Source organism: Python bivittatus, unplaced genomic scaffold (assembly GCF_059951505.1).
Source record: "Python bivittatus isolate LINGU-HERP-01145 unplaced genomic scaffold, Pbiv_v1 ctg000480_np1212, whole genome shotgun sequence".
NCBI classification, from domain to species: domain Eukaryota; kingdom Metazoa; phylum Chordata; class Lepidosauria; order Squamata; family Pythonidae; genus Python; species Python bivittatus.
Window position 1 is genome coordinate 34,983,776 of NW_028277075.1, and position 13,612 is coordinate 34,997,387.

The 13,612-nt window shown below is 38.5% G+C and overlaps 1 protein-coding gene across 4 annotated transcripts in view; it reads right to left on the bottom strand.

Annotated features, from left to right (window-relative positions):
- Window positions 1-1,633: 1,633 nt before the first annotated feature.
- Window positions 1,634-13,612, bottom strand: part of LOC103052596 (zinc finger protein 862) — a 59,639-nt gene continuing 47,660 nt past the window's right edge. For 3 of the 4 annotated variants that reach the window (XM_088145736.1, XM_088145735.1, XM_088145737.1), the window contains 2 exons: window positions 8,520-9,170; window positions 1,634-7,857 (listed from right to left, as the gene is read on the bottom strand). In XM_088145736.1, coding sequence (XP_088001862.1) covers window positions 5,696-7,857; window positions 8,520-9,170 — 2,813 coding nt within the window. In that variant the 3' untranslated portion in view covers window positions 1,634-5,695. The remainder of the gene's footprint in view (window positions 7,858-8,519; window positions 9,171-13,612) is intronic. The other variant, XM_088145738.1, reaches the window with a different exon arrangement.

The following is a 13,612-nucleotide window of genomic DNA, read 5'->3' on the forward strand; positions in this document are numbered from 1 at the left end:
ATGTGCATGTGTGCACATATGAATGAGAAAGAATATTTATATAGTGATATATAAGCATGTGGGTTTGTTTCTTACATGGTGTAGGGTATATGGATTGTTACAATGGGTAAGCCTCGTATAGAGTATTGGCACAATCTAGTTAAAGTTGAAGTCTTTTGTTTCATTGAATTCAGTGGGAGAATTGAGTAATTAAGACTTATTCTTCAATTTTCCATTGAAATCAATACAATTTTAAAGTGCTTGACTTTATCTAGAGCATGCCCAATGAGTGCAATGGGGGGGGGGGGAGTGTGCTGAATTCCCACTCAAAAGAAGAGCATTTTCAAGGCTCAGGTCCCAATGATATCTTTAGATTGCACCTCACACAAATAGGTACTGTAGACATAAACCAAGTTTCATGCATATACATTTTACTTGCCTTCAGAGGGAGATAAGAATTGCATAGATTTTAGTGGAATGAGACTATGATGGCTATGGAACAGACTATTAGGTTTCTAGTGCTTAAGAGGCTTTGTTAAACTGAGGAAGGATTCTGATTAGCCTTTTCACTCTGCTATGCAAGTTCAACCCTAACTTACTAGCAGAAACAGTACTAGTGGAAATACTGTATAACCTGAAATACTTCTTTGTGGCCACATTTGTGCTGTGGTCTCAGTATATAAATGGTCTTTTTGAACCAGTACTAGCAAAAAGTGCAAGTAACAGGCACATCAGTACAAAAATCAGTGTGGCACAATTAGCTCTTTTTAAGAGTACAAGCTCACATCACACATGCATGTGTCTTCATTGTGCTTTTGCTGAAATTGGAAGAAAGTTTGTTGCTTGGTTCACTTCCATAGTTACTGCTGTGTTAGGCTTGATGATCACAGAGATTTTATGCACTACCAGCTAGTTGCATACAACATCATATCAATGTGTGTTTAATATGCTTGTGCCAAATGGAATCACACCTGTAAAAGCCTGAGTTGACTGATAATCGCAAAATCTGAAATCAGACCCCAGTTGTCAAGATAGTCACAGGCACTGAATAGGAAAGAAACTATTCATCACATACTGCATGTTTTTTGCCATGTAGAGATGTAAGAGATCGCTCACCCACAACAGTAGCTCCTTGCCTTACCAGATCCATTTAGATTTCAGAACTAGATCCTTCTGAGCTTGACCCCTTTATCCCCTCATTACAGGGGAAAACTAAACAAAGTACTTTATATAACACCAACTATCGTTTTTTTAATCAGTAAGTAAATAACCATTATTGTGCTCTTCGGTTGCAATAGACAACCACCAACATATTAACCATGGATGCCCTCTAGTGTCCTTTATTTTTCACTTCATTTTTTTCCAACCTCTTTATTATAGTTTGATAATGATATATTATATGGATTAATAATTGAGCATGGACTTTTTAATGAAAAAAAGAACACTGAAAGGCCCCCTGTCTCCCCCCCCCCCAAGTAATTCTATTTTGGAGGTCTTTCTATGATCTAGGGTTAAAGATAAGATACCTTCCTCATATCATGTTCCATCACACAAATCAATAACCCCTTATGTCACTGTTTCTCAACCTTGGCAACTTTAAGACAGGTGGACTTCAACTCCCAGAATGCTGGCTGGGGAATTCTGGGAGTTGAAGTCCACCTGTCTTAAAATTGCCAAAGTTGAGAAACACTGCCTTATATTATCCTTCTCCATTAGAACATTTACCAAATAATTATACTTTCAATCATAACATGACAAAAAAGAATACTCTGTTTTGGTCTAGGTCTTGGCAAATGGGCTACCTATCATTACACTACTGAATCTTACATATGGCTGCAGCGAAATAGAATTGATTTCAACCGAGCCAGGATTTTATTTTAGGAAACTCTTTTATCCACTTAATTAGCCAAAATAATTAACAATCATTCATCAGAGAGCAACCTGCTTATAGGAGTTTAATGTTGCTGTCATACTTAATGGTTACATTTTGGAAGTAACACAACTTCAGAGATGGAACACTGCATACATTTTCACCAAATGCTGAGAACCTGGACTCTGAATATAGGAAAAAACTGGCAATCCCTGAGCCCAGCTGTGGAAAACTTTTTTGTAGTATAAAAAGTCAGATTGCAAAGAATATAACACAACCTCATTTTTTAAAACCAAATTAGATTAATTATATATGAACAGGAAGCAACTTTAAAATGTTGCAATGCTAGAAAACATCTGTAAGATGCAGCAAAGTTAAGCATCATTGATTTTAATGAGGTTGAACTAAGTGCATGATTGTCTTTTCTACTGGAGCCAAGAAGAGTCCATTTTAAAATGCTGTTTGGATCATATCCTGATTTAGTTACAGCACAGCCAAAATTTTAAACATACAAGTGAATTGTTTTCCAATTTCTATGTTTTTTAGCAAGGGAAGATTTCAAAAAAAGCTTGCACAAATATTTTTCTATCCTTAGCACTCTGATATTGCAAACCTCCCTTTTATTGTCCATTTAGACACAGAACCTTCTTTACATATCCTACAGACAATTTAATTTTGTGCCTCTTGCAACCAATTAAGACAAAAAAAAAAAAATCAGAGCACAAGCATGGGTATCTTCACTTTCCTCATTAATGAGGCGAGATAAATAACAATTACAGAAGGGGGATTATCCCAAAGAACACATGAAGATTACAAAAGTAGAATCTTACTTTCATAGAGGAAACTTTGAAGTACCTTATTCTAGCAAAATCTTTCTGGTTCAGGATGACAAGAAGAAAGGAAATTCAATGTTTAAAAAACTGTATTTGAAAATTTCTGTATTTAATGTAAACTATAGGTTGGATTCATTCTATTTAATATATTCATGCTATTGTAACACCAGCACATATAGGAAAGGAGTGCTGCAAAGTACAAATCCTCTTCTAAATCCTGGGAATTGTCTTTATCAACATAAATCACTTGTCTGAAAGGTTCTCTTGTTTATATGAACCCTTTCAAAAATCAGCATCAAAAGATCTTTTAATCATCTGCATGGGGGTAACTGGGCTAGAGGCTAAAACTCTGACACCAGTAAAAGTAAAAATGACCCAGCAAGAAATGTCTTGTTTCAGTAAATGGTAACAGTTCAACTGGAGTTAATATAACTGATGAACAAATACCAGGGTGAATGATTTTCTTAAAGATGTGAACTATTATCTACAAGGCTTTTCTCTTACTGCCTATGCATGCAGCTGCTTTTGGTCATAATAATGCTTTCTGAACCATGAGAGTTGTCCCAATGCTTAGAAAAATATATGTATTATTGTAGCTCTGTTGATATTCATAGTGTTATAAATGGTCAAAGCCATGTGGCTTTCATTATTTTATCAATTTCAACATTTGTTATCACCCAATACATAATATTGGAGAAACGGCACTGCAATATAAAATGTCATCTGCAAAGTTACTAATGGACAAGAGGCAAATTTCTGTGCTTCACTGTTAAGCAGACAGAAAGAAAGAGTGCATAGAATGAGAAGGCAGTGCATGAACCTTTGGCAGTGGGAGTGACTAAAGGTAGATCTGCATCTGTTGTACTCCATGCCTTTTCCTGTCTGTGATTGACTCAATTGGTTGTTCACTTCCTGTTTCTTCCTCCCAGACTGAAGTCGGTACCACCTTAGCAAAGTAGTAACTTTTGTGCAATTAGGTTGGACAAAGGATTGTTCTATTCCAACTCCCAATTTCTACCTCCTATCCCTGCTCCTCCTTTGTCTCCTTTTTTTTTTTTTTTAAGTATTCTTATAGCAGTTGTGCATTTATTATAAAGCCCTCAGATGTTTTTCCCTCTTCTGTCAGAGGATGGCCTGGCCAGGTTTTCCTGAAAACTCTAGCTGATCTGCAAATCCAAGGAGGTGGCACAAAGGCATTAGGCCCCCTTCTTTTATACCCTATGTCAACATTATTCTTTTAAAAAAAGCTTAAAGTCTTGCAAATAATAATCACATACTTATAAGAACTATGCCAAGATGGTTACTGGAACAATGAGTAACAAAAGACAAATTAAAATTGAACAAACAAAAACGACACTGGAAAGGATCCCGGTGCAGATATGTCCTGAGAGAGACTGCTTTAACCACATGCTACATTATCACTGAAAACATATTGTTTAAAAATAACACAATATATAGTTATATAAATGAAAAACTATCCTCTAGCAGCAACGGTTCCAGAGAAATCTTAGCACCAAGACTAACCGGAAGAAGACAGAGAAAATGGGGATGGAGGGAAGGAAAATGGATAGGTTCAGTGTAACTGACATTATTACTGTATTTAAAAAGAAAAAAGAAAAAAATGCAGACTGGCATGAGTTTAGTCCCTCTGGAAACATGCTACCCTAGTAGTTCCTCCAGCCAAAATTATCTTTTTATTCCTGTGATCATCTAGTACAGTCAAAATCTCCCAACACTGCCTTATGATATACCAGAAGAGCATGGCACAAACATTGTAGAGACTCTCTGCTCATTTAGGTTTGTTTATCCTGAACAATCCTTATTTATTAAGCTAAAAAAAGTTCTTCACAAATGCATGTCTTATTTGAGCTTCAAATCTCATATTCCACATATCTGCTAGACTATGCACTCTTTGAAAGAAGTTCACAGATATATGCACAATATTCTGTTTTTCTTTTAGCCACACAATGGAACTTTAAATGTTAGTAAAAGAAAGATATGTGAACCAGTAAAAGGACCTTGAGATTTGTTAAGAACTAAAGATGGATTTTGCATTGATATAACCTGCCACAGAAAGGCAGCAGGTTTTTCACTTATTAAAAACAAACGAACAAACAAACAGAAAACACAATCAATTTATGATTATAAAGACCAAGTATAAATAACATAAAATTAGCATATGTATATTTTTAAGCCCTGGAGTCTATATCCTCTTATAGGATTTGACTCATTGGCTATCTAGCTTCCACAGCAGCCTGGGTTTTCAGTAAAGAGTTTTAATTAATTTTCTTATCCCCACTATATAAAAATATAAATGCAAAAACATTCCCCCATCCCCCTAATCTGAATTATGCTATTTTCACATGAACATGCTATCAATATTGTAAGATATATGACTTGTTAGTAGAATTTTCACAGGACATTTGCCTAACACCGGAACTGCCCACTGATGTGTCATGCTAAGAAAAATTATTCTGGCTAATTGACGGTAGCATGAAAGTTAACCAGATTATCAGAAGGATCCAATCTAACCTAGATGACCTTGAGGAGCTAGAAAGGAATTCCAAGATGTGTGCACAGGGCTCAGAAATCCCAGGGATGATAAGCAAGGGGCTAAAATGGCTCAATAGCTGACTAACAAAAGGAAAACACCAGACAGGTAAAAACAGACATACACATAAAAGCATAGAGAGAAGTAGGATGACATTGGCCTGCCATGTCTAGCTTATAAATTGATTCAGGTTGAAAATGCAGACTATGGCCCCAGTACATGTTTCTGAAGAATGAAAGGTTGCCACCTACATTGCAGCTGCCACAGTTGAAGATGTCAGTAAATATTAAATGTTGCTGTATTCCTCTTAGCTTCCATCAGATCAGCTTAAATTTTCAGTGTGAGTTTACATCATACATGTGTATCTGAGTGAGTGTGTGTGTGCGTGTGTGTAATATACCAAAGCTTAGAGTATTGATTAAAAAAAAAATCATCAGCTCTCTAAACAAGAGGCATTCCTTGCTAAATATCAGGGTAAAATTCCGATCCATGGTCCATGCTCTGCAGCACAGGTTTCTGATCCAGGGACGACATCCTGCTTAACATTTCTGCAGACAGTGCATAACTATTGCTAGATTTCTCCTCAAACCAACTATCTAGTGCCCGTTTGGCTTCAAAGTTGGCAATAGGTGGTCCATTAACAGCAATTGTCAAAAGATCACTGAGTTGTTCCAGAGTAAGTCGGGAACGATTGTTTTTGCGCACTCTCTGAAGAGCATTTCTTCCCTTTTCGCAGCATGCTGTGGAAGTGGGAAGGACTTTGAGGATCTGGATTATTTTATTTAAAAGAGGAAATCTCTGTCTATATTTACAAATATGACTGATTAAATCTTTAAAGCCATTTTTGGTATAATAATCCACCTTGAGTTCTCGCCATTCCATGAGCAAACTCCCTCTGGTGTCTATGCCTTCTCTACTGATTTCTGTGCAAAAAGATGGCACTGCCTCCAGATGTTCAAATATTTGCACCATGTCTTCCCTGCCATAGCTCATGAGCTCTTCTGCACTTCTTGGCCAAGCTGCAAGGTCAAATACTTGGCATGCTTTCACAAATGCCCGACTGCGAGGTTCGAACCTTTGAGCCAGAATCACTTGGGTCTTCTGGCATATTTTTTCTCGAATTGACTGGAATTTGGCTTCAGCCACCCGTAGGTTTTTCACAGCAACGCCATTAAAGCTTTCACGGAAGTTCTCCTCAAATTCCTGTAGATATTCCCCAGGAGAGTCTGCCAATCTGCTAATCTCTTGGATGGCCTCCTCTATTTTATCATCCACTTGTGATATAAGGAGGTATTCACCTTGAAAAATGAAGGCAAGTCGTGAAAGTACTGCAATTACATCAAGCAAAAAATATATCAGCTTAATGGATTGGTAGTCCATAAGAAATTGCAAGAGAGCCAAGGCAATAGCAGAAGCATCTGCTCTTTGTGTTTGGCCACTGACATCTTTCAGATGGGCCACTACTTCCAGGTAATCCTTGATGAGAGCATTGAGGACATTTTGCTCCCCAATGATCCATTTGACTGCTCGAATATCTCCCAAGAACTCAGTCTCTTCACAGAGAGTAGCAGCAGTGACCCTTAGCTCACACATCAGCCTGGGAGAATAACGGTAAAAGCTGAGTAACTGTTTCAGGTTGTTCTCTAGCTCCTCCAGGCACGGCAGTTCTTTTCCACTAATTGCATCCAATATTTCCAAGTGTGGCTTGTGTACCATTAGAGGTAAGCAGAGCAACCAAGGCAGAGTTTTCCTGATTGTCATGTATATGTTAGCTCTTAGACTGGCAGTAATGTTAGCACCATCTATTCCCAAACCAACACTTGGCTTTTCATCTTGCAGCCTTATTCCCAGCGATGAAAAGGCCCGATCTAATGCTTGAACGTAACTATCTGTTGTAGAAAATCCCAGTTCTTGGAGAGAAAGGAATTCAGTTGCTGGAGGTCCATCACTGCTGATGTACTGTACATAAACTGCAACTGTGTCAGCAAGTAAATCATCACTTTGCCCATCTAAAATGATGCTGAGGAAGGGAGACTGCCTCACCCGTTCAATGAGATCTTCTCTAAGAGCTCTAGCAATATGATGGATTAAGATTTGACAGTCTCCCTCATTCATATACTGATCCACCACTTTGAGTTCACACTTTCTCAGTAGTTCTGCAAGAGGTCTGAAGTCACAATATGGCCGGCCTTCCATAGCTAAATGATAGGCTGTATTGAAGAGCAAAGTCATATTTCGACACATCTCTTCTGTCTTCTCTGGGTGCATCCTGAGCCGGTAGAGCTGCAGGCACTTCTTGTGGAGATTACTCTGGCTATGAAGTTTTATAGTGTGGATCTTGAATTGCTTTGAGCCAATGATGAAGGCTGAAGTTCGAGAAGATTGTACTGTATATTGCCGACACACATGACACCACATTTCATTTAGCGTAGGGGAGTACCGCAGAAACCAAAACTTTTTTAGCCATTCTTGCTTGAAGCGTCGAATCCTTCTGGTGACAGCAGACATCTTGGAGGGCTCATCTGTGGCTGTTATTATCTCATTCGAAACAGATTCATCTGCTGAATCCACTTCCTGGTCATCATCTTCCATAATGGTAGGGACAGACATGATGCTTTCTGAAGCTGCCAAAAAAAGAATTGTAGAAAGTTTAAGACCAAGTTCTGGAAGACAACATAAAACAGTCAAATAGTTCACCACCCTTCACCTGTATCTACACATGGGTACATTTTGAATTACAAATGTTTTGAAACCAGTCCATTTTTTAAAATCCTAATTTGCTTAAGTCTGAGCAATTGTAAAAAGCAACCTCAGTAGTACTCTAGCTACTGCCACATCATAACAAGAATTAATGAGATATCATGGAAGGAAGTGAAAGAGTTCTTCAAAAACAAACACACACTTTCATAAGTCAACAAAGTTAACAGCAAGTTTCTTCAGAAAATGTAAACTTTGTTTTGTATGTTTCACATATATACGAACCAGTATATTTCACAAAGAAAACCAAACATTACTTCCTAAACTGGATTCAAAATGACAGTCTGTGATTCTTTCTTCTGCAAGGGGATGTATCAAGAATACAGCAAACCAATTCGCTGCAATGTTTTTTTATTGAAAATGAACGGATTACAGTAAAAAGAAAGATGTTTCATGATTACAAATGCAGCCCCAAACTGTTTGCTCACAGGATTAAGAAAACTGTGCTTCATAAAACCCAGCCACAAGACCTCAGTGAAGTAAGATCTTCTTATATAATGTCTGAGAATTTTTATTTTGTGTAACTTACCTGTGGGATATGAAAATGCTTGATACTCAGGTACCTGAGGAGGTAGTAGAGGTGGCTCAGCTAACTTGCCAGATCTTAGCAGATTTAGCTCAGCCTGCAATTCCCGAATCTTCTTTTTCAGCCGTATGCAGTTGGGACACAAGGAAGTTGTTGGGATTTCGAGGGCATCATCTTGAGTTGACACCAGAGACAGATCAGTGGGGCTGTTCACTTTAAATGTCAAGGGTTCTTCACCTTCCTCTTCCAGCAAGCCAATTTCTTTGGACATGGTGAAGGGAGAACCATGAGGGACCTTCCACTCACCCTCATTTCTGTGTCTACTGTGATTAGGAGAACTGTGTTGAACACTAGTCCCACAAGTTTCTGAGACATCTTGAACTTGGAATCTCAAGGATTTTCGAGTGGAAGGAGTAGAATTTTTGGTGAATTTGTGCTCTTCTACCTTTGTTGATTCCAGAGAAGCCTCTAGAACATCTTTGAAGATGAGGTCTATTTTCTTTTTCTTGGTGTGGGGTTGAGATATCCCTTCTTCAAAGCTACGTTTGAAGGGGCTCTTCCCTGGTTTTGATGTAGTGAGCTCAAGGGGGTAGATCACATCTTCTTGGCTTTCTATAGTTCTTTCTGACTTTTCTCTTAGTAATCTTCTGTCCCCTAAAGAAGAAATCAGGAGTGATGATTATTTATGGAAACACTACAACATTCCTCACACAAAAGCTAAAGCAAAAAGGTAGGACAAACTTTTCACATGTTGCATAACCAATAAGGACATTTACTGGAATAAATGCTTAGGAACCCTAATAATGGATAATATTGAAAGTCAAACAATATCTAGGTAGCATACAGAAGTCAGCTTCATACACTTCAAAGAAAAGGCAAACTATAGGCAGTTGGTTTAATGTAACAGGTAGCTAACCCGTAACTGGTATTAAACTAAAATATGGAGGTTTTGGCTTGCTGAAAATGTAGCGATAACTTTGACTTGGTAAAAGGCATCATGTCAATACTGTGAAGTTGAGGTCCATAGATTTCCATGTTAAACCAGTAAACCTGAGACCTTTTCATTGTATAAGAGAGTGACACGAGACATGAGAATACACAGGAATTACAATCTCATTTCCCATATCGCTTACTATCGCAATCAGCTAGAACCCAAGTGATACCCAAGATTGGGGTCTACAGCTTGTTGTAATACATTGCTAAATGTGTGGCCTTATGCAAAATTTACCAAAAGCAGAGATGTTATGCAGATTAGCAGTTATTTAGAACAAAAGAAATAGCCAGATATCCTTACCTGGAAATTCAGAAGATGATGGATTTGATTCAATCTTTCTTCTGTCTTGTAAATAATTCCAAGCATCAATACTTGGTTGTTTTCCAAACAAGGCGCTGCTTAATGTTCTTATATTATACTTAAAAAACACACTTGTGCTTTTGTAACAGCTTTAGTGTAGATGTGAATCATCAAATGCTAGCATCACAGTCCTGAGGAATTGCAATAGTGTTACCTACTTGCGACACTAGAGGAAAACTGCTATGCAAGCATTGCAACTCCAGGTTTTGTGATGCTGCACTGGCACTTCTATGCAATACCAATATAAGCATTTATCAATTTGCACAGCACTTGTTGAGATTTAGAAGTAGAAATGTTTCATGTAGAAAATATGTAAGGCTTCAGTCAGTACCATATCCTAACTAATTTTGAGGGTATGACACTAACTGGTGGGTGGGTTAGGATGTGACAGATGCTTAAAGTGACACCATTCTATCTGAATATTTTTTTTGAGGCTTGACAGAGTAATTCACATTTTTTTAAAAAAAATCCATTTTCATCTTAACCATGGGCAGTAATGCAATTTGGAATTAGAAACCGTTGCGTCCATAACAAACCACAATAGCCTTAAAATTACACCTGGTGTAAGTATGTAAGTTGCAGCATTTGTATGATGATGTCATCTCATATATGTTGTCATTTTTCTTCCACTTGTAGATGTCCATGAGAGGAACACAGAGGTTTTAAAAATAGCATGGTTCCAACATTGTGGATGTAAGAATAGGCTTGAAAGCACTGCTCTTAGAAGCTAGGCTAAGGGAACATGTTCAGATTTCTAGTAACCAGGATGGTGATGATGATGGCATGTAGCCTGAGGCTACACAAACTAATTAAATCAAGGAAATTGATTAAATTATGCTAATGAGCTCAGATTGCCTGAATTACCCAAGACCTGAGAGTTGCTTCAAAAAGCAAACCTCAATTAATGGATTGTTTTTTTCAAGACAATGTCAAACAGAGTGATTGGTGCAGTGGATTGAGGGTGGAGAAATGGAAATATGAATATATTTGAAGTTTTGTAAAGAGTTTTGGTATGTGTAAGGGAAGGATCAATCTGGACATGAAGGTTTGAAGGGCCTTGGTGCAGAGAGATTCACCAAGCTGCTGGAGGTAACTGTTTGGTTTGTGGAAGGTCAGGAGAAAGGAGTAAGCAGGTTTGGACTGGAGTCAAGCAGCATCAGTGACTGCCCATCAGGAGCTTTTCTAGGTTTCTGGATCTGATCATCAAGCTGGTGGTTGATTCCCACCCACCCACCCCCAATTAACAGTGATGGATTTAAACCACATATGGTGAAGGCTGGAAGTTCATGATCTCCATGGTAACCATGGGCTTTTCTCAGGAAATCATGGAGCTGACATGAACAGGTGGCCACATAATAGACCTTGTATTTACTTCAGAATCTCTGTAATGTGATCTGGATATAGAGGCTATTACCATCACCTCTTTGTCATGGTTAGATCACTTGCTGGTCTAGATGTGACTGATGGTTGGCTATGATTCCTGTAGACTGAACCCATTCAGATGGTCCACCCCAAGTACCACATGTATCTGGAAGGTTTCTAGTGGATGCTTGGAGATTTCCTTGACAGTGTGACAGGTGAATCAATCAAGGGCCTGGTTCGCTGCTGGCAATATGAGATATCCCATGTCCTTGAAGAAATCACTCCTGAGCAGCCTCTTTCTGTCAGCCAATTCTGGATGGCTCCTTGGTTTTCTGAGAGCTCCCAGGAGATGAAGTGTGACAAATTAGCACAACATTTTGCCAGTGAAGTTATCAGATTTGTTCTAGTCTGGGCAAATCCTAGAGTGTTCACTAGACATCAGGTTGCCACATGATTTGGGATTCGTTTTGGCTTGTGACTTCTGAGGAAGTAGATAGTTCTCTAGGAAGTCCTCTGCTGCCATGAGGCCTGGACCCTTGCCCCTCCTGGGTCCTTTGGACAGCCACAGGCAGGGTAGCTACCTGGATCTGGGAGATTGTTAAAGCCTCACTGCAGGAAGGGACATTTCCAGCTACCTTAAAGGAGAATTACTGTTTGTCCATTGGGGTTCTCTGATGGATTCAGTGATATCTCTGAATTAGGAAGCACTATCCCTGAAGGAGCAGATTCATAGCTTTGAAGTCCTCTTGGATTTGCAGTCCTGCTGGAACAACAGGTAGAAGCTGTAGCCAGGAGGGCCTTTATCCAGCTTAGTTGGGACACTAATTGTACCCAGTCTGGGTCAAGAGGACCTTCCTATAGTGACTCATGCCATTGTCACCACTCACTTGAACTACTGCAAAATGCTTTATGTGGGGCTGCCTTTAAAGATGATTTGGAAGCTTCAGCTGGTTAAAAGTGCAGTGGCCTGTGTACTATCCAGCCTTTCCTGATGGAAACACATTAAACTTCTGCTGTGGGCCCTGCACTGGCTTCCCATATGCCTCTGGGTGCAATTGAAAGTACTACTCTTTACCTCTAAAGCATTTTACGACTTGGCATCACGTTACTTTCAGTAATGCAGTGGCGTATTAGAATCAGCCCAACCAATTTGATCTTGTCAGGAAAAACAGTTGGTAGTTTCCTAGTTTCAGGTGATGAAGGGAGGAGCAAAACCTGGGCAGCAGTGGGGCCCTCTGGAGTGGCCTCCTGCTAGAGATGGTTAGCTCTCACTTCAACTGCCTTCTGGAAGACCTAAAAATGGAGCTCTTCCAGAGTGGGACTGGAACTGTGAAGCCAGGATTTTGATTTATTCTATATGCTCGTAGGTGCTTTTTGTTTTTAATGCCAACAATGTATGTTTTAATTGTTCTTGTACTTCTATAAACAATTGAGAATACTGTGACATTATGGTAAGTTATAAACATAATAAATAAATAAATGGTTTTAGTCAGTGTATTGATTAATTAATGAATAAACCAACACTTCTGAAGAGTAAAAAAGCATATTTATTTTCTTTTCTGTCCTTTTCATAGTCTAACACATCAGCCTTCTGCAATCTGATATTCTCTAGCTAATTGGAATTCAACTTCTGTTATTTCTTATTAGTTTAGCTATTCCTCATGCTGGGTAGAAACAATGGAATTTGATCCAATTTAGCTAGAGGGCATCACATTGGGAAAATTATCTATTCATTTTATTTATTTTTACAATTTTGCCTTTCTGCCCATAGGGCATTGTGTCAGATGATGTTGCAATTATTATCTTGCTTGATATTTATAATCAGTAATAGAGAAAAAAATCATGCCTTTTCTATAGTAATCTCTGCCACCTAAAGCACTGTAAGTTATTATATTGAAAATAATTAACATGTCCTTCTGGCATACCATGGGATGTGTAGATGACTCCCCCTCCTCCCCAATTATTTCCAAATGTCCATAAAGACCTGGATGTTCCTGTATGCTACTATCACTGTCAAACATTTTATGCAGCTGTTTTAGTTAAGTGTATTTTTAAAGTAGGCTTTCCTTTAAAACATGTTACATCAATAAAGGTATAACACACACTTTTGTAACAGATTAAAAGGAACATATCTGAGAGATCTCATACAAAATATTTTTCAAGGATCTTGACAAAGATGAAGACTCATCACTGAGAATGAAGTTCTTATGTGAATGATTAGTTAATTCAGAATCAGGGGCAATATACAAGAAGGCAGGGTTACCAGATCTCTAGAGGACAAGATGGCAACAAAACTTTAACATTGTACTGTCACCTGGTGGTAATCCTGATTTTTGCAGCCCAGAATTGGTGGTCCTACAAGAAGATATGGGATTCACAT